Here is a 21,114-nt window from a genome sequence, read left to right on the forward strand (position 1 = left end):
AATACAATATGTTTCTTTTTCTTTCCATGTTAATCTCACCTTTGCTCTGGGAATCCACTTCAGATATTCCCTCACAGATCTCAAATGTTTAATGAATTATTTCTGTACTGTTATTTTATGTAAAAGTATAATATGGACTTTCTTAACATATCACAATGGAAAAGGCTATAATTTAAATTATTATGTAGATGGAACAGGCTAGCCAATTAGGGGAATGACTTTACAGCCTCAAACAAAATTTCCATCTGCTCAAATGTATTTTTTCTTTAAAAATTTACTCCAGCCAAGGTCCTGCATCATCAGATGAACTAGGATTATGGAGTTCTGTCGCTGCAGTCATGTTTGATGATGCCTCCCATCTTTCACCCAAGCAACTTTTTCAGACAGGCAGCATCACAACTAAAGGGTTTCTAAAGGTGCTGCAAATCTGGATGTTGGAAAATGTTGTCTGCAACACTCTCCCAGGTGCGAGGCACTTTGAGAACAGGCAGCTGAAGAGACCTGGGGGGGGGGGGGGGGACCTATTGCAACCGCTTCTTTCAGTATGCCCCACAATTAAGAGAATACTCTGGATAGCATTTCTCAGCCTTTTCATCTGTAGCACCTCTGAAACCCTTCGGCTGGGGCACTACCTGGCTGAAAAGGTAGGTTTGGGGGTTCATGTTCAGTAGCATATACATTAAACTCTAGAAAAGTTAATTCATGGAATACAATAACATGAATGAATGGGATGGCATTTATGTTCTCCAAAACATACATCAACAAAGGAAAAAGCAGGAGGATGGGGAGGTTTCTATTTCTGCCAATCAAGCCAAGCAGACAAGTAGAATAAAGCACATACATGCAAGTCCCCAAAGGCTCAAATCAATATCTATGACTTTACAGATACAAAGAGTGCAACATAAAACTGCCACATGAATATATCTTTGCTATTAGCAAAGATTTTTTTTAAAGAGCAAAGAATTTCTAACTTGAAATTGTATGGAATTAGTGCAACTGTACAGTTAGTTTCAAAGGAGTCAATTATTCAGCTTCTGGTCCTGAGAACTGGTCCACTCAGACAGAAATTCTATTGGCGTTAACTCATCTCTTTCAATTTTCCTAAAAGATCTCCTCATGTATCAATGCACATATACATTCTATATGTTCATAATGAAAATGACTATTACAAAACAGAAAAAGATGGTATATTCTACTGGCATGACTTTTGCCTGCAAAATTTCAGATACAAAGAACTATTTGGGCCAGTACAGTGAAAAAGCCCAATTATATGATGCTGTTTCTTCACATAAGGTGATCCATTATCCTTGGTATTATTGTTCTGCACAATAAAGACCTTTCTAAACACAAAAAGTGTAAACTGAGGAGAAGACAATGACTTTGGGAAAGACATGATCTTAGTTAAACTGTATTTCAGTGTCTGAAACCAACCTAACAGGACATCTGTTAGATATAAAAAATACATTTAATAAAACTCAAGTAAAAAGATCAAGTGTACTTACAGTAGGTAGCTGACTAGAAAGGAGATGTCCATCTTGGCCTAACATATTAGAGACCATGATGGCTGGAAGGTCCATATTCTGGTAGGAATACGTTGGTATCAGGCTATTCGGAGGGAGACTGTGGCATAGTGAATGATATCCAGTTTCATGATCCACCAAGTGAAGAAGGGAGGGGTCTGGGAGGTTAGGAGGAGTAATGGGAGGGATTTCATAGTCTTCGTTATTCTCATTCTGACCATTGTATGTCTGAAACAAAAATTAAAATACATTTTTTTAAGCAGTTCTTACATTATTTATTTTCAGCCCCCCTCCCCACCCCAAAAGGCCATTTGACAGACACACATATGCATGCTGCACATTGGTCTTTTGATAAAGCTATTTAAGAACAGATACCATTTGAATGAGCTCTTTTCATTAATACCATCTACAGGAATACAAAAATTCAGTTATTCTCAACCAAATAATTGATGTTATTTAGGATATGACAATCTTTTACTGTAGCTGCTTAGTTAGAAGCAAATCTCACTAAATTCAGTTGGGCATACTCATAGACTGCTTTGTAGAAAAACACATCCTGAGAGGAGGAACACAATAACATTTGCTTACAAGAGAGAGGAAATGTTAAGTGACATATAGGGATGTACTTCTTCCCTAATTTCGTTCTTGAACAAAATAACCAGTATTTTTAACAATTTATTGTGCTGCAACAAAGGATTTGAAAATTATGCTTATTTCAAATACTATCTGTAATTTGGGATTTGCACATTTGTACATGGGGTTTTACACAGAAAGTGACATTTTCTATGCAGGACACAGCATTTTATGCACATAAAATATATTTTGCATATTGATATTATTTTCTGTGCAGAAAATCCTGCTTTCAGTGCAAGAACAGAAAACACTATGTGTGAAAATTAGTCAAGGATTTTCCTTGTGAAATTTTCCCAGCACCCAATAAGCACATTTTTGAACATTTCCTCTAATATTTTTGAACAATCTTTCTGTCCCTAAAGTTAATTCAACTAAGTTGAGTGTCTTAAAGCTCATTTGAAGCAACTGTGTAAAAAGTGATTAGATACTTCAACAGTGAAATTTGCTTGGGACTAAATGCTTCTCTTGGAAAGCATTCTTTAGCTCCAGTACTGAATACTGAAGGAAGTATCTTAGCTTCGATTAGGGAACAAAGGCAGTGAATTCCATGATAAAATGAATGTAGCTTGAAATGTTTTGCAATCTTATAGTCCAGGCCAGTGAAGAATTTATTAAAATTTAATTTGTTGCCCCTTCATTTTTAATCAATTTGTAAAATAATTATTGTCTAACCACTAAGTGACAATCAGATTAAAATCATGCTTGATATTTTATTTTATTTAAATTTGTTACTGGGAGACGTTTGTCATTTTTGAACCCTTGTGTTATATGAGCCCTAGTGGCGCAGTGGTTAAATGCCTGTACTGCAGCCATTCACTCAAAACCACAAGGTTGCGAGTTCAAGACCAGCAAAAGGGCCCAAGCTCGACTCAGGCTTGCATCCTTCCGAGGTTGCTAAAATGAGTACCCAGACTGTTGGGGGCAAATTAGCTTACTTGCTAATTAGCTTACTTGCTGTTCACCGCTATGATCTTTGGAATAGCGGTATATAAATAAAACATATTATTATTATTATTATTATGAATTGTTTATTTTTTAAACATGTTGAAAATAATGCATAATTGATTATTCATGAAATAGGGTCATTTTATAGTATTTGCACACTGAGCATATTGTATGTTTTAGTGATGTACAACACTTTTAAATATATTTATACAGAGAGAGATATATAGATATAATGTATATAAATATCACTTTAAAATGTCTATATGTACAGGTATATAATATATATAGGTGTCTGCAAATAAATAAACATCTTGTTAGTGCCATATGTATGCATAAGTATGCTTACTCATGTGTATGGCATTTTTAATGCTCTATGGAAACTGGCACTCTTTTTCCCTTCCTCGGTGCCCAAAACCCTTCCCCCTCAGATTTATCATATAGCTCCTGAAGCCACTCAGCACAGCAATTCCATTTTGGGCAGTATTGGAGAACTATTTGGCTATGTTCCTGTAGCAAGATGTAAAATTATTACAGCATGACTGAGACCTCTAGAGGACCTTGGCAAATCTCTGAACTGAAGTAATTATTCTGTATCTGGTTATGGGGACATAGCCAGACATTTGTCCAATTCTGCCCATTACCTAAAAGGCACAAGCTGGCCACGCAGAAGGGCTTCAGAGACAGTACAGTAAGTCCACTGTGGGGGTGGCATATGGCTAGCCTAATATTTGTCCACATGCAGAGCTATTATACTTTGTTGAGCCGTACAGCCAAACTGTTTAGTTTAACAGTAAAGTGTTAGGTGTTAGTTATGACAAGGGAATAAAATTTAAGGCGTTTCACACTAAAGAGAACACATCCTGAAATATTATTTTATTTTGGGGTTAATGTAATGTTCTTCTGAGATTTCCTGATATAAAATGTTGGGCAGGTCACCTTGTGACTGTGATAAAGTAGTGAAAATACAACTAGAAATAATGGACACATGCCTAGTGTATTCTGAATATTAAGTCAGTAGTTTCTCCATAAGAAACTATGAGGCTGGATACAAGGGGCAGTGGAGGCAGGAACACAAGATCTTTTATTTAATTATGAAGCTGTCTTTTCCAACATACACATCAGAGCAACTCACCAAAAGGCTTTTAACCCATCCTCCCATCACTTTAAAGCACAGAAAACCTACCACCCTTTTCAGATTCTTAGCACATTTTTTGTTACTTCTATTCAATTCAAGGACAAAGAATAGTTGAAATCATAATGTTTTTCAATGAAATAAAGCTTTATCCAATTGGATCAAAATTAGGATCAAAGTTATTCACATCAAAATCAGATTAGACAATTACCAGACAACTCAATTTATCTTCTGGCGAGTGCTTTTTGCTGTGAAAACTTTAGACATGTAACACTCAAGTCTTTTCATGTTTTTAAACAGATACCTTGAAAGGCAAGGCCAGTAAGCATCTGACATAACATGGATTAAATCCTACGATCAGCTAACCAGACATAACCCAGTTAACGTTAATGTTATTTAGCATATATGACTATATATGGGGCAGCAATCTTTGGCATCAGTTGATAGCTCTGTGGGTACTGCAAAAGCCATGAGCTTGCCATGGTTTTTGGCATCTTCGGGAAAGGCCCTGTTCTCTGCTCCACCACTCTTACAGGCAGTGCTAGAAACGCAGAAGAGAGCATTCATGGAGGCTGCTCCATGGTTCTGGATCCCTCTTGAGAAGATAAACTAGTTCCCTTCCATGGTGTCCTTCCAGTAGCAGCTGAAAATATACAGTACTGTTAAACTGCATATAAGTGTGCTGTTCTGTCTTTGTTTCTTGCTTTAATGTCTATTGATGCTTTAATTATATTTAAAGTTTCTGAATCCTTTTACTGATGTGATCTTTTATCTGCATCTATTTGAATTTTTATAAGCTGCCTTGAGACCCAGGGCTGGAACCACCACCACCACCACCACTACTACTACTACTGTTACTACTCCAGAGCAACTAAATTCTACATGAACAGAATTGTTCAGATCTAAAAAAGGCAGGAGAATTCAGCTTGCACATCAAAGTTTCTTTGTTTATGAAACACTAATCAGATCACTTATTTTCAGTATGAATCTCTTATGACTGTGATGGAAACACAATATCTGTTCCTGTGCTTGGTTCCCATGTAAAGTGAAGGCTGCAGTTGCTGGTCATATCCATAACAGTAGGGTGGTGAATCCATTCTGGATTTTAGTCTGAACTTTAAAAAGCTGTCCAAGTACTTATTTGGGAGATAGATATAATAGAGGTGAAACTACACTCCGAAGTCCAACTAACATCACAAGTTGATCTAGCAGGAAGACAGGAGAAGGTGTTTTCAGTGGCTGCTGCTAAGCTCTGGAACACCTTTCTTAGAAAGACTAGGCTACCCCACTCTGTGGTGTCTTTCCAGGTGCAGGTCTTTTGGAATAGACAGGTTATAGGCAAGGACTTTTTCAAAATGTTCTGTGTTGTCTGTATTTGTCATTTTTAAGGGATACACTTTAATCACTGACTTCTATTGATAGTTTAGTTATATTTTAACTTTTGTATGCGTTTAAAGGTATGATAGTTTATTTAAATAATAATAATTTATAAAATGAAATATTCCATGCAAAATTTGATTAATTACGGCGTTTAGAAACCCAATTCTACATTACCAAATACATTATAACCAGATGTACATTGTTTCTTTATTGGTGTTTAGCCTCTATAAAATATATTTTATATTGGAATGCATGCAGTGCTTTTTAATTGCAAACAACTCTATGAAAAGCACTGCATGCATTCCAATGTACAGACATAGCTTCTGTAAGGTCAAGCACCTCTACTGATTGGGGACAATTAAAGTGGTTTGCTAGGTGAAACTTCTGGCAATTGTTAAAGTTAACAAAGTTAGAGAAGGGAGATTACTTGTCCTTACTGCTGACTTAAGAGCCGTTCTGGCTCAGATATCAGCAAAGGCAAAAGACAGCACTGGGCAGGAAAATGGTTGTTCACTAGATTGTCTCCATGCCAGAGATTTCAGCGTTACAGTGGTGGATGGCAAATTCCATATTGGTAAAACCATTCTGTGTTTTATTCTAAACTTAGGGTCATAGAATCATAGAGTTGGACGAGACCACAAGGACCATCCAGTCCAACCCCCTGCCAGGCAGGAATACACAGTCAAAGCATTGCCACAGATGGCCATCCAGCCTCTGTAAAAAAAAAATAATAATAACCCTCCAAAGAAGGAGACTCCACCACTCTTCAAGGCAGTATGTCCCACTGTCAAACAGCTCTTATCTCCTAATATTCAGGCAGAATTTCTTTTCCTGTAGTCTGAATCCATTTGTCCATGTCCTAGTCTCTGGAAGAGCAGAAAATAAGCATGCTTTCAAGAAGTTAGTCAAGATGTCTAGCCTATCTGGAGGAGAGGTACAATAGCTCCTCTAAAGTGCAAACTAACACTTGGGCAGATTCACTGGACCACTAACATGGAAGCTGCCAGCTGCCACTATTACAAGGACATTATTCAAGAAGCAAGAATACATTCAAATAATGCTGGCTGAAGTACCCCCACCCCACTGTAGTGTCTTACTGGTACACAGCAACATCAGGCAGTTTTGCTTAATGACTTATCCTACTAGCCACTGCTTTAGTGACTATTTTACACACAATGGAGAAACACTCAGAAGCTGCCCTTAACACTGAAGACAGCTCCAGTGGAAACTATTGTATATTTGGGTCAACGTATGAATTGTGTGTGACTCCTGCACATGAATAAAGATCCTGAGCCAGGCTCTTTCTCACTTTTCATTTGATCATTATTTATTACAGTAAAGAGTAAGTAACAGAACATGTATGTGTGTGTGTGTGTGTATGCGTGCATGTACACACATAAGTGACAGTTGATAGACAGACAAATAGATAAGTTATGTGGATGCCCCAGGTTGAGAGCAAACTTCTGTTACATTTGAAAAAGCAAACAATGGAAACCAAGACCATAATTTTAACCAAATGAAATCAATTGATCTACTATTTCCCCCCCAAAAGCTCAAGAATTTTAAAATTACAATTCCTCACAACCTTGATCTTTCTTTTTCCATTGCATCTTCTTTCTTGAAACTAATGATATAAATAAGCAATGCAAACTGATTTTTATTTTATCTTAACAGCTGGGAAAACTTAAATAATTATTATATCACTATTTTTGAAAATCTCTTCTACAGAACACTGTAGCCTATTGATTCTATGAAAATGTATAAAGCATAAGAAAAATTGTGCAAACAATAGCTCTTCTGTGCTGACTTGAGTGATTATTAAAAACATATTTCTTCACAAATAAATGAACTAAATCATGTACTTACCATTTGTGATATAATACTACAGGTAGTGGTGATTGTGTGCCTTCAAGTTGTTTCTGACTTATGGCAAGCCTAAGGTTACCCTATCAAAGGATTTTCTTGGCAAGATTAGCTCAATGGGGGTTTGCCTTTGCCCTTCTCTGAGGCTAAGAGAGTGTGATTTGCCCAAGGACACCCAGCAGGTTCCCATGGTTGAGTTGGGATTTGAATTCTGGTCTCCAGAGTTGTAGTCCAATGCTTAAACCACTACACCACACTGGCTTCTTAGTAACACAGGTACCAGGGGCCTAAATATCCTAAGGGCATCAGATCCTATCTGACTTTGGAAGCTAAAGAGGGTCAGCCTTGGTTAGTAATAGGTGCTGTAGGCTATATAGATGAAGGAACTGGCAAAACCAATTCTGAGTATTCCTTGCTTGAGAAAACCTTATGAAATTCATGGGGTCCCCCTATGTCAATTGATAACTTGAAGACACACACACACAAATACATACATACACACCATAGGTACCTGATTTCAGCCTTCTATCAGCTTTGGTTGATACGCCAGCTGCGACCCTTCCTGGAGCAGGAGGATCTAGAAATGGTGGTACATGCGCTGGTAACTTCTAGTCTCAATTTCTGCAATGCACTCTACATGGGGCTACCCTTGTGCCAAGTTTGGAAGCTTCAACTGGTGCAAAATATGTCAGCCAGATTGGTCACTGGAAAATCCAGAGTTGACCATATTACATCTATTTTAAAATCCTCTACTGGCTGCCAATTAGCTTCCGGGTGCAGTACAAGGTGTTGGTTATCACCTTTAAAGCCTTACACTGCTTGGGTCCATCTTACCTGCGGGAGCACCTCCTCCCCTACAATCCACCCTGCAAACTCAGGTACTCTGGGAAGAATTTACTGCAGCCTAGTAAGACCAGGTTGGCTGCAGTTTCCCAGAAGACCTTCTCATCGGCTGCTCCAAAAGTGTGGAATGACCTGCCAGATGAGATCTATCATATTACCACCTTGGACACCTTTAAAGGGGCAGTCAAGATGGATCTCTTCTGGCAAGCCTTCCCAGACTGACTGTCTGCCCCTGGCTGTCCTACTCCATTTGTCCGTTCTTAACTGTTTTATAATTATTTAATTATTTTAACTATGTAATTTGTATTTGATTGTTATTATTTTATTGTTGGTGGAGTGGTGGGATTGTCTAACTGTTTATTCTGTTGGGTTATGTATTGATTATTATATTGTGCTATGTATTTTTATTTCTTTTATTGTAACCCGCATCGATCCATAGGGAGAGACAGGCTAAAAATTATTATTATTATTATTATTATTATTATTATTATTATTATTATTATTATTATTTCCTACCTAATATAGTAAAACTACAGATGAGGTACAAACTACTTCTAATCTGCTTGGTATCTTCTACATGAGTAGTATCTAAACATGGCTCTGTGTAACAGTAACAGGCATTCAGCTGTTGTTCTGCAGTTCAAGCCACATCAAAAACTATATCATAAGTTACAGAGCCATGGTAGCTTTGCATACTTCTTCACATGTCATTAACTGTACCTCATTTTTATGAACCAAAATGCCAAGCACTTCATTTCTATGGCAAACTATGGTAGATGAACAGAATTATGAAACTGGTATCAACAACTTTTTAATTTATACATGGAAATCATGAACTGCATCACACAATTGTGGTTCTGGCAATTCACTTGTTTGTTCCCATTTGTATCTGCTGCTATCATATTTATAATGACATGCAGCTGTACATTCCACAGAGAAACACAGAGTCTTCAGCCCCAGAAAAAGATGTAGAGTAATATGGGAGACTGAACAGAGCAAATCAAACACGTTTCTGAATGGCAGAAATAAATAGCACAGAACTGAATAGCACAGTAAAATGAACTCTGTAAAATTTCAAAGATGAGGTTTTCCCAGTGGCTACATTTTGCTATGATTCAGCACTAGGCATGAACATACTTTGTAGTAATTTCTAGTATGAGATAAAATGGGGTGATATTATACAGGCAAAGCCAAAAGATTATAAACAAGCCAATCAGTAATCCTCAAATATATTCTGGACTATAATGTTTCACTTTTTAAATGTTTCCACAGGGCTAGTGAATGTAAATTGAAGAGATGGGAAAAGAGGATAAGGGAATTATTTGTGTGTGTGTGTGTGTGTGTGTGTGTGTGTGTGTGTATTAAAATACTGCAAGGCTTCAAGCTTCTAAATTTAATTTCCACCATTGTGTCCACAATTCAAAACATCATGCAGGTGTCACACAGCTACTGAAGTATCTTATTTATAGGTGGCAGAAATATGCTTAAGATAGGAGAAATATGCTTAAAATAAACTGAAGTAACTTCTCCAAAGAGCTGGACCACTGCTTTTTACTTAAAAAGAAGTATGAAAGAAGCAAAGAGCAGGTTACAAGGAGCACTGAGCATTTTCAGTGTAAATGTCTAGCCCTGCATAAGCATATATTTAAACAAAGGAACAGGGCTCTGTTTGTCACTTCCAATAGGCTGAAAAGAAACAAATGCCTCTCTGTTCTGGCGTTATCAGAGTGCTGCACAATGCCACTTCCTGGAACAGGCAGGAGTTACAGTAGAATCATTTCTCTCTTCCACTTGCAGAATAGACTTGCAGTTATTTCAGAATTATTTCATAGAAAGAGTTTTAATAAGTTTATTTGTATTTTCCCGCTTCTCCCAACAGATTGAAGCGGGATTACAACCAAAAATCTCCATACAGGCAATCATGTCTAAAATACATATCATAAAAACAAGCTCCCATAGGGTAGAGCTTGGAGACTAAGTATTAAGAAAAATGATTATAACATACTGCCCAACATATCACACATGAAAACTGAGACACACATAGCCAAGAACATCAGAGTACAGACAAGATGGCAAAAATTACAAATGAGGAAGGACAAACAAACAAAGAGAAGCTGCAGCAGTTTGCTTTTGTCCAAGTCTACTGAGCAGGACAAGGTTCCTCTCTTTTCCTGCTGCTGAATTAACTGAGTGCAAAGTAGTTTAGCACTTTTAACAGTTTAAACAACTGAAGTAAGCTGAGGGGAAAGTGGAAGGAGGAGAGACACTGGGACATTTTTAAAAGGAACTGAAATTGTGGGACAACAGGAAACTAATTGGGATTGTCCCTCACAGTTGGAGGTTATGATATAAGGAAATGTTGTAGCATTCTATAATTGATGCACTGGAGAGCATCACTGTACTACTACTGCCCAGTTATAGATGGTGTCAGCAGGCCATTATATTCATTTATTTTCAAAGTAACCTTCCAAATTCTGTCAAAGGGGTTACAAAAAGTAAAAATTAGGAGGAGGGGAAATAATGTTACTAAGACTTCCTTCTAAACCCCCTTTTAAAAAGACAAAGAGAGAAGAGATAGTGGGTGTTCTAAGCAATGTGCTGTGTATATTGTTCTTACAGTGCTCTGTGTGTTTTTGTGTTTCAAAATCATGTCTCTACCACTTCCATTCAGACACATGTACATACTAGGTCAGGGGTCGGCAACCTCCGGCCCGCGGGCCGGATGCGGCCCGCGAAGGCCTTTCAGACGGCCTCTGGCTGCTCCTGCCGCCGAAACCGCTGCCGACGGTTGCGGCTTTTCATCACTCTGGGCGCCGCCATTTTGGGTGAAAAAATGGCGGCAAAGTCTCAAGCGGCCTCAGGGAAGGTCGTGCGAGATTTCGCCACCATTTTTTCGCCCAAAATGGCAGTGCCCAGGGCTCCAACGGCGGCAGCAGGCCTCTGGGAGGCCCACTGCCATCGCAGGGGCCCTCCAGGAGGGCTCCGACGGCGGCAGTGGGCCCCTGGGAGGCCCGTTGCCATTGCTGGGGCCCTCCAGGAGGGCTCCTGCGACTGCCGCGTGCCTCCCAGAGGACCGTTGCCATCGCAGGGGCCCTCCAGGAGGGCTCCGACGGCGGCAGCGGACCGCTGGGAGGCCCGTTGCTGTCGCTGGGGCCCTCCAGGAGGGCTCCGACGGCGGCAGTGGGCCCCTGGGAGGCCAGTTGCCGTTGCAGGGGCCCTCCAGGAGGGCTCCTGCGACTGCAGCGAGCCTCCCAGAGGCCCGTTGCTTTCGCTGGGGTCCTCCAGGAGGGCTTCAGCGGCGGCCAGGAGGGCTCCTGCAACTGCAGCGAGCCTCCCAGAGGCCCGTTGCCTTCGCTGGGGTCCTCCAGGAGGGCTCCGGCGGCGGCAGCGGGCCCCTGGGAGGCCAGTTGCCATCGCTGGGGCCCTCCAGGAGGGCTCCGGCAGCGGCAGCGGGCCCCTGGGAGGCCAGTTGCCATCGCAGTGGCCCTCCAGGAGGGCTCCAGCGGTGGCAGCAGGCCCCTGGGAGGCCAGTTGCCGTTGCTGGGGCCCTCCAGGAGGGCTCCTGCGACAGCAGCAGGCCTCCCAGAGGCCCGTTGCCTTCGCTGGGGTCCTCCAGGAGGACTCTGGCGGCGCCAGCGGGCCTCTGGCATCAGGGGCCAGCAAAGAGGTGGAGGCCTTCAGCGCTGGCGGTCCCCGCTGGCTCTTTCCCGGCCTCTGACAGGGCCTGGGGCCCCGTCAGGGGCCGGCAAAGAGGAGGTGGCCTGGCCCCTGGGTGGTGGAAGCTCCGCCCATGGGGTGGGAGCTCCACCCCCAGAGGGTGGAGGCTCCACCCCCGCACGCGGACCCACCCCCAGGGGTGGAAGCTCCACCCCCGGGCTTCGGCCCCCCAGTTGTCTGAGGGACAGCAACCCGGCCCCCGGCTCAAAAAGGTTGCCTACCCCTGTACTAGGTCATTAGTTCCAGTGACAGCCATAATGATTCCAGTGCATGGGACAAGAAACACAATAAATCAGAAATTAATATATTCTCCTGTACCTGTTTGTTTCTGTGGGTGTGTTTATGTTGTGGGTAGGTGAAGGATCTTATATGCTTGCAATTTACACACACACACACACACACACACACACACCACTCCAAAGGAGTTGTTTGTAATTTTTTGCTTAAATCAAGGACCATCTTTGCCAATATGAACCTGTGGAAGATTTTATTATTGCCTTAGGGACTCTGCTAATATGATTGTCATTAAGATGATTTAGGTTAGAGTACACAGGAGGTCTTTTCAGTGGTGTTCCAAATCTCTGGATCTCCTGCATTGTGTACTTTGAGCTTTAAAGAATTTTTTTAAAATCAATCTGTTGGAATGTTAATCTCATCCCTCTCAGCTTTTGTGGCAATGTTCTTTGCACTGGTCTAACAAAAACTGTTCTATGCTAATGTTTTTAGTTGATTTTTACGTATATTCATTTAACATGTCTTCCAATAATAACTTTAAGCCACCATTTAAAAAACTCACTGTTTTGAGAAATGCCATATGAATCCTTAAACCAACAAAATGTTATATGTTGCCTCTCTGAGGCTCAAGACAGCTTATAACCATAATTAAAAACATAAAACATAAAAATACAATAAGTAAGTAACAGCCAAACAATAAAACAACAGTTTCTAGCTGCAGCAGCCTTAGCAACAAACTACAGCAGCAACAGCAGTAAGAAACCTCATTAAAAGCCAGCCACCAAAAGGCTTCCGGCAAAAGGTAAATTTTACATACTCTCAAAATGGTTATCAGCCACCCTTAACCTTTACCTTATTTGGTTTAAATCCCATCAGCTTCAGAAGCATTTTCGCATAATATTATACAACATAATAGTCTTGATTCTAGAAAAAAAGAAGGGAAGCCAGAAGCAGCTTTGAGGCTAACTGGGAAGAAAAACTTTCTAGCACAGGCAATGTTGCAGCTTCTGAGAACGTTTAAGCTTTCCATTGCAGATCTCCATACATCAGCATGTGGATGACCTTAGGGATGACAAATGTGACCCAGCCCTGGTGCCACTAATGCAAGAAGAGGGAATAAATAAGAACAAAGTACAATGTTTCCAATATCTTAATAGGTGCTTTTTCCTCTTCCCTTGACTGATAGGAACAGAAGATTAATGCCAGACTCCAAAGCACTCTTGTTCCACACTGAGACTATCTATGTATGGGGTGGAAAGGGCATGTATTCATTTATTTGTTGAATATATTTAGCCACAAGGTTTCACCAGGTTTCCCTAGACCAGAGGCTCCTAGCCTTTTTGACTCACAGAGTGCTTATTTCTATGGTGGAGCCCCTAAGAGGCCTACCCTATGTCTTACAAATTAATGATGTTTAGGAGTACATATTAGAATATATTATTAATCTTTAATTTCATTCAATTCTTATTTCTTTCATTTTACTGGAGTGGCTGTGGAGCCCTAAGAGCTCCTCAGAGAACAGGTTGGGAACCCCTGCCCTAGACAATAATAAAATAAAATGCAGTAAGGCTACATCCAGTTTGACATTACTTTGACTGCCATTGTTCAGTGCTATGGAATTCTGGGACTTGTAGATTGTTGTGGCACCAGACTTCTCTGACAGGGGAGGCTAAATGTCTCACAAAATTCCAGTTCCCAGAATTCCATAGCATTGAGTCATGGTAGTTAAAGTGGTTTCAAACTGGATTATTTCAGCAGTGTGGATGCAGTCTAAAATAACCAAACAACCATATAACAATCAGCGTACTGAAAACACTGAAATGAAACAACAAAGAAAATGCTACAACTGAGAAGGTGTACCTAACAAACAAAAATCATGCTAATAGCTGCTTTGCCCTCTAAGATAGGGGGAAAATAGAATTCCAGTCAAAGCAACTCCCCTACAAAGAAAGGTTACAGCTTCTCAGGTGTTTTAACTTAGAATAAAAGTAAGGGTGTGGGAAATAGGAGGTATACAAAATTATACATGCTGTACAGAAAATGGATGAAGAAGATCTCCCCTCTTTCTCCCTCTAGAACCTGGAGCCATTCAGTTAAGCTACAATGCTATGCAGAAGTACAGTGACCACTCCACATTTGCTGGGGCTAGGGTACAGGACCCCCATGAAAGTGGAAAAACCACAAATTAAAAATCACATTTTTTAATCAGAGAGAACATATCTCTAGGAATCTCTGGGTTTTCCAGCAAAACTCTGTGTCCAACTTCATCCAGAACTTGACCACAGAATCAGGCTGGAGGACCTAAAAATGCTTCGAGAAGTGTTTTCTCAAAGGAATCTCTAGATTCCCAGTGATTGGGCGGCATATAAATAAATCCTATCATCATCATCATCATCATCATCATCATCATCATCATCATCATCATCATCTTCCAGCATGACTCTATGGTCAACTTTCAGCAGAGTTATTTTGTAGGCCCTAGAGATGCCTAGAGAACATATCAATTAAGTCCATGAAAAATCAAAACTGTAAAAGTCAAATGTGGAGGGCCAACTGGAATTGAAATGGACTCACTGACATTGTTACCATTTGATATACAAGACAATAAACACTGGGAAGCTACAAAATAACTGTATTGTGGCATAAAAGTCAAGTAAACAAAAACAAACCCACACTTATTAGCTGTGTGCATATTCAGTATTTATACTGTGCCATGCCTAAATATGCTCTGGTACAACCACTGGTTCCAGGAGTCATATAAGTAGCTAAATGATATCCATCTGATTTCAGTGCCATAAAATCTCAGATTAAATATACCTGTTTTGGAAGCCCCTTCCTCCAGTTTGTTAAGGAACACATTTGAGAAAACAGATCATGAAGACCAAAGAGCTGTCCAAACAAGTCTGGGATCAAATTGTGCAGAAGTATCAGAACAGGGTTGATTTAGCAATAAAATATCCCAAATATTTCCCCAAAGCACTGTTAAACCTATCATGAATTGGGAAAAATATGGCTAGGGAAAATGAATCTGCCTAGAGGTGACTATTCAACATAACACAGTGACTTGTTAAAAAGTGGATTAGTGAAAGATGCATATCAAAAGTCAGTGGTAACTGTTCCTGGGACAACTATCACCAAGATCTGTGGACAAAGGGTTTTTTTTTTATCTCATAAAACCCAAATTCAACTTTTTAGCCTTTCCACAAAACACTATGTGTGGCACAAAACCAATAGTGCTCATTGCCCTGTGACTGTCACACTCCTGGTGAACCATGGTTGTGGCAGTATCATGTTATGGGGATGCTTTTTCCTTATGGGAAACTGGTCAGGATTGAGAGCAAGATGGATGGGGACATATACTGAGCAGTTCCAGAGCAAAAACTATTTCTGGTCTTAACAGACCTGGGACTAGAGTAAAGGTTCACCTCCCAGCATGACATTGATACTAAACACTGCCAAAGTAACAATGGAGTGCCTTAAAAACCCAAATGGCTAAGAATGGTCCAGTCAACGTCCAGACCACAATCTGACTGAAAATCTGTGGGAAGACCTGAAAGGTGTGGTTAACCAATGGTCCCCATCCATCCTGACAGAGGTGGAGCAATTTTGCCAAGAAGAATGGGCAAAAGTTGCAAGATGCAAATGCAAAAGGGTTATTCAAGTCAATTTGGTGCTCTAATTGATAGTAAAAGTGCTATTTTCCCCTTCCCTGCTCTGCCCTTTTTCTGTGAATATTGTTCTTTTGGTCTGACCAGGAAACAAAGCATTCCAAATGTAAGACGTCCTTGTGGATATGACTGATAGAATCAAAATAACTTTACAAAATGTTGCCATTTATGATGTTCTGTAGAATTTCCACACAGGAGAAGGTGGTCTCTAATAACTCCAGAATGCTCTCTAGCCATTCAACAGCTAGAATATACTTGATATGTAGAAATATAGAAATCTCATTTTCTATAATATGGGAGCTAAACAGGCAAGAACCCTTTTGTTACCATTTCTTCCTCCCCACCCCCTTGCAGTTGTGACCACAAGTTAAAAGAAACAAAAGGCTAGTGGTGTTACTCTAAATCAAGGGTAGGCAAAGTGCAGCCTCTAGGACCATTGTATTTTCTCTGGTGTGTATGTGTAGAGGGCATTTTCAAAATGCTTGGAGCCCCTTGGTCAAAATAAAATTTTGGAAAAATTTCTAAAGACTTTTTTGTGCCAAAATGCCCCCAGAAAGGCCCCAAAACATGTCCCCATGCTTTCCAGAGGGCATTTGAGTGCCAACATTTTTAACTGATTTTGCCAGAGAAGATGTGGGGCGTGTGGTCCTCCAAAATCTCTGGGAGAGCTAATATCACCCCCTAGTTTTCCACAGTAGCCCTTGCCCTACATCAAAAGTTTTCATTGGCAGGGCAATCAAACTGCCAACTTTATTTTGCGTTTAATAGGGCTCCTATGTGATGGGGAAAACTTCTTGTCTACTTCATGTTGTTATGCAATATTTACAGTGTCTGTCCTGTTCTAAAAATGTTGGAACCCAGAAGATGAGGGTTTTTTTTTAAAAGTCAGTTCAAGCCCACTATTCATAACATCCTCCTTCTAAAGCTCAGCAGTATTCAAAACAGCTATAGCTGTATAATTTTTTTTTAATGAATTCTTTATGCCAACTTTTCAGTTCCCAATGGGGTGGATGGCTACAAAGTGTATACATTGTGTAGAAAAGGAAACCACTGCCACCTCTCAGAAAGAAAGAGAGGATGAGCAGCTGCCACTGTCAAAATTCTCTCTTCTATATGATTGTTAAAAGTACAGGACCCCCTGATCTCAACTCTCTAGAGGCCATGTGAATGTAATCTTGAACAAATCTTGCTATTCATGGCATCTCTTACTCAACACTATTGAAAAGAATGTGCCTCAGTACTCCAAACATGTAAAATGCGCTGCAAATGAAAAAGTGCTTTCAATTCTATAGATGAGCAACTCCATCAAGCCAGACATTGTATGGAATTGTTAATCACAAAGAACATTACTTGGCCAAGCAGGAATTCAAAGGAAATGCTCTCCTTAGAAACCTGACAAATATCAAGTGACCCCAATTCTCTGTCAAGTCATGTTCTCTGTGATTATCTGCTGGGATCCTGGAAGCTTCAGACAAACATTGATTCAAAGAATGTTATTCACAGTTAGCAGGATGGAGATTTTCATCATTATTGGAAGTAAATATTTGCCCTGTCAAATAACATTCTGAAGCAAACATAAGTTTAACAGAGAAAAGCAGCAGAGAAATTGTTTCTGGTGAACTGCAAGAAAAACAAGCACAGCAATATAAATTCATCTGTCAATGCAAAATGGGACACAATGGGTGTTTGCATCCCTTACTGGCTTCGCAGAGTACCACTGTCATCCTACCTCCATACTTCACAAAACAGCCCTGACCATTTTACTGTCCCTTGACCACATAAGCCAAGCTCATTTATCCTCTGTTGCTGCACCCTGTCTACAACACACTGCTACTTGACCATAATTCATACATACCATACCAATTCTGCACTCATATTTTGAATCACTATTCTTAAAAAAACAAAAAAACACTATTCTCTTAACTTGTTTCCCCCTCCGCCCCCGATTCCTTAAGAGCTCAATTGAAGCTCTCTCCCTTATCAGAGATGACAAGCAAGAGTAACATGCAGGAGACCTTGATAGATTCAGCATGTGGAATGATCCTGGCCAAGCCTTGGAAGAGATATCTGGTCGTGGTAGGGGACTCCCTACTGAGTGGCGCAGAACTGACTGAGGGGTTCAGAACAAGATGTCAAAGGAGGTGTAAGGTCTCCCTGTTGGGAAAAAAAATCTGTGATGTAATAGAAAGACTGACAAGGCTCATCAAGCTATTTTAGATCTGACCCTAATCACCACAGATGACCTAGTTAAAGTATGGAAGTGGAGGGATCCTTAGGAGGGAGAGATCATGTTCTCCTGGAGTTTGTTATATATCGGAAAGAGGAAGCAAGCATAGTCAGACATGCATTCTAGACTTTAGGGAAGATAATTTCACTAAACTTAGGGAAATACTGGGTACAACCCCATGGTTAAGAACTCTAAAAGAGAAGGAAGTTCAGGAAAGATGGGACTTTCTTAAAAAAGAGATACTTAAGACACAATTTCAAACTGTTCCAAAGAGGAGGAAAAATGGGAGGAGTTTCAAGAAACCAGGATGGATTACTTAACAACTTTCAACTGAGCTAAAAGTGTCTAAGGAGGAAATGTCTAAGGAGGAGAAATAGAATAGGGATGGGGGGGGGGGGGGGTTCACCAAAGAGAATTTAAAACAAATAGCTAGCATGGGTAGAGGGAAAATCAGAAAAGTTAAAGTGCAGAATGAACTTAGGCTTGATAGAGAGGTAAAGGACAATAGATAAAAGGGGCTTTTTGGTTATGTCCACAGCAAAAGGAAGAAGAAGAAAATAGTAGGACCACTGTGTGGAGAAAATGGTGACATGATTAACAGGAGACAGAGAAAAAGCAGAACTACTCAACATATTCTTTGCTTCAGTCTTCTCACAAAAGGAAAAGGGTGCTCAACCTGAGGATAATGGAGAGATGATACTGTAGGGGAGATGCAGCATAGAATAGATAAAGAGTAGTACAGGAATACCTGGTCAAACTAAAATAATTCAAATTTTCATGGCCAGATGAACTACATGCAAGAGTATTAAAAGAATTGGCAAATCTAATGTCAGAGCCATTGGCAATATTTGAGAATTCCTGGCAAACAAGAGAAGTCCCAGCAGACTGGAGGAGGGCAAATGTTGTCCCCATCTTCAAAAAAAAAAAAAAGGGGGGGGGGAGGAGAGGATTGCAAATAATCGATACCAGGAAAGATTCTAGAGCAGATCATTAAACAGAGTATGTGAACATTTAAAAGAGGATGCCATAATCACAAAAAGTCAACATGAGTTTCTGAAGAACAAGTCATGCCAGTCTAATCTGATCTCTCTCTCTCTCTCTCTCTCTTTAAAAAAAAATAAAATACTTGCTTGGTAGATGAAGAGAATGCTGGGGATATCATATATCTTGATTTCAGAAAGGCCTTTGACAAGCCCCCCCCCCCCCCCATGATATTATTGCAAACAAGCTAATGGCCTGTTACAGACTGCCAAAATAAAGCTGCTTCGGGTCTCTTTGGAGGTATGCTATTTAAATGATGCATGGGTCCTAAGAGTCCGGAGGTCGCACCAAAGCCACGCTCCATTTCTAAGGACTGGAGTGCAGCTTTGGTGCAGCTTCCGGATTCTTAGGACCCATGCATCATTTAAACAGCATACCTCCAAAGAGACCCGAAGCAGCTTTATTTTGGCAGTCTGTAACAGGCCAATAAAATGTGGGCTACACAATACAACTGTTAGGTGGATTTGTAATTGGTTGACCAGCTGAACCCAAATGGTGTTCAGCAATGGTTCTTCTTCAACCTGGAGAGAAGTGACCAGTGGAGTGCCACAGGATTCTGTCCTGGGCCCAGTGCTATTTAACATTTTTATCAATGACTTTGATGGAAGAATAGGGGACATGCTTATCACATTTACAGATGACACCAAATTAGGAGGAGCAGCTAATACCCCAGAGGACAGGATCAAAATTCAAAATGATCTCAATAGATTAGAAAGCTGGGCCAAAACTAACAAAATAAAGTTCAACAGAGAGAAAATAAAATAAAATAAAATGCAGAGATACAGGATGGGGGACACCTGGCTTAAAAAGACTACATGTGAAAGGGATCAAGGAGTATTATTATTATTATTATTATTATTATTATTATTATGCTTTATTTATATAGCACTGTAGATTTCCACAGCACTGTACATACAAAAAATAAAATAGATGAGAGTAAACCTGCCCATGGCAGACAATCTAAGAATTAACAGCATAATACATATAAATAATAACAATACAGGAAAGGGTTCAATAAAACAGGCAAAAAATTAAAAACGTCAAATAGCAAATAATAGTTAAGCAATGCCTGGGAACGCTTCTCTGAACAGGATGGTCTTCAACTCAGTAGACCACAAGTTGAACATGAGCCAACAGTGTGATATGGCAGCTAAAAAGGTCAATGCAATTCTAGGCTGCATCAATAGAAATATAGTGTCTAGATTTGGGGAAGTAATAGTGTCACAATATTGTGCTTTGGTCTCGAATCTTGTGTCCAGTTCTGGGCATCACAGTTCAAAAAGGATGTTGACAAGCTGCAGTGTGTCCAGAGGAGGGCAGCTAGTATAGTGAAAAGTCTGAAAACCATGTCCTACGAGGAGAGGCTTAGGGAACTGGGTATGTGTCGCCTGGAGAAAAGAAGGTTAAGAGGTTGTATGTTTAAATATTTGAAAGGATGTCATACTGAAGATGGAGCAAGTTTGTTTTCTGCAGCTCCAGAGAATAGGACCTAAGAATCGGTTCAAACTACAGGAAAAGATTCCATCTCAACATTAGAAAGAACTTCCTGACAGTAAGGATATTATCACATACCTTTTCCTCTCAAGGTGAGCACAGGCTTGAACCATTTAAAAACGGATGTTATCACAAACCTCCATGCCCAGCTCAGAGACATCACATACCTAATCTAGACTTCTCCCAGACTTCACAAAGAACAGGAAAGTCCCCATTTTTGCAAAGTCTGGGAGAGGTCCAGATCGGGTACACGATGCCTCTGAGTTGGACACAGAGGTGTACAATGACATCCATTTTTAAACAGTTTAAGCCGGTGACCAGCTCAAGAGAAAAATACATGATACAATCTCCTAAGAGCTATTTGAGTGTAGAATACACTGCCTCAGAGTGTAGTGGAGTCTCCTTTGAAGGCTTGGA

General features: G+C 40.3%; 1 protein-coding gene across 6 annotated transcripts in view; it reads right to left on the minus strand.

The window, feature by feature from the left end:
• Window positions 1–21,114, minus strand: part of TOX2 (TOX high mobility group box family member 2) — a 323,402-nt gene that overhangs the window by 156,403 nt on the left and 145,885 nt on the right. For all 6 annotated transcript variants that reach the window (XM_089514104.1, XM_089514102.1, XM_089514107.1 and 3 more), the window contains one exon: window positions 1,503–1,748. In XM_089514104.1, coding sequence (XP_089370230.1) covers window positions 1,503–1,748 — 246 coding nt within the window. The remainder of the gene's footprint in view (window positions 1–1,502; window positions 1,749–21,114) is intronic.

Source organism: Sceloporus occidentalis, unplaced genomic scaffold (genome assembly GCF_023333645.1).
Source record: "Sceloporus occidentalis isolate IW3139 unplaced genomic scaffold, rSceOcc1.0.p SCAF_3, whole genome shotgun sequence".
Taxonomy (NCBI): Eukaryota; Metazoa; Chordata; class Lepidosauria; order Squamata; family Phrynosomatidae; genus Sceloporus; species Sceloporus occidentalis.